This window comes from Mesitornis unicolor, unplaced genomic scaffold (genome assembly GCF_000695765.1).
Source record: "Mesitornis unicolor isolate BGI_N332 unplaced genomic scaffold, ASM69576v1 scaffold29531, whole genome shotgun sequence".
Lineage (NCBI taxonomy): Eukaryota > Metazoa > Chordata > Aves > Mesitornithiformes > Mesitornithidae > Mesitornis > Mesitornis unicolor.
The window spans coordinates 2210-2519 of NW_010166217.1; the positions used below are offsets into that span (position 1 = coordinate 2210).

A 310-nucleotide genomic window follows, 5' to 3' on the forward strand; every position below is an offset into this window, starting at 1 on the left:
CGGTGCCCCCCTGCGGGGTCCCCTGCCACTGCCTGGAGCTGAATGCTGGGCAGCGCCTGCCCCATCCCGGGTACCAACAGGATGCTCTGCCCAGTAGCGGAGGCTACTGATGCCCGTGGACCCTTCCCAGTCTGGGATGAGGGACCCTCAGCAGGCAGGAGGGTGAAGGCAGGAGGCTCAGCTGGCGGGGTGGGCAGCAGCAGGAGCTTCCTCGGGGGTGCTGGGGGGCTGGGAATGAGCTGCAGGCCCTGGGGAGTCTGCACCAGCAGGAAGGTCTGGGGTTCGGCGGGGGGCGGTGGGGGCCGGCGAG

General features: G+C 70.6%; 1 protein-coding gene across 1 annotated transcript in view; it reads right to left on the reverse strand.

Moving 5' to 3' along the window:
• The window catches only part of LOC104548781 (protein FAM186A-like), a gene marked incomplete at both ends in the record, with an annotated part of 2426 nt that extends 2127 nt beyond the window's left edge, over positions 1 to 299 (reverse strand). The window contains one exon of the mRNA XM_010194895.1: positions 33 to 299. Coding sequence (XP_010193197.1) covers positions 33 to 299 — 267 coding nt within the window. The remainder of the gene's footprint in view (positions 1 to 32) is intronic.
• Positions 300 to 310: the final 11 nt, after the last annotated feature.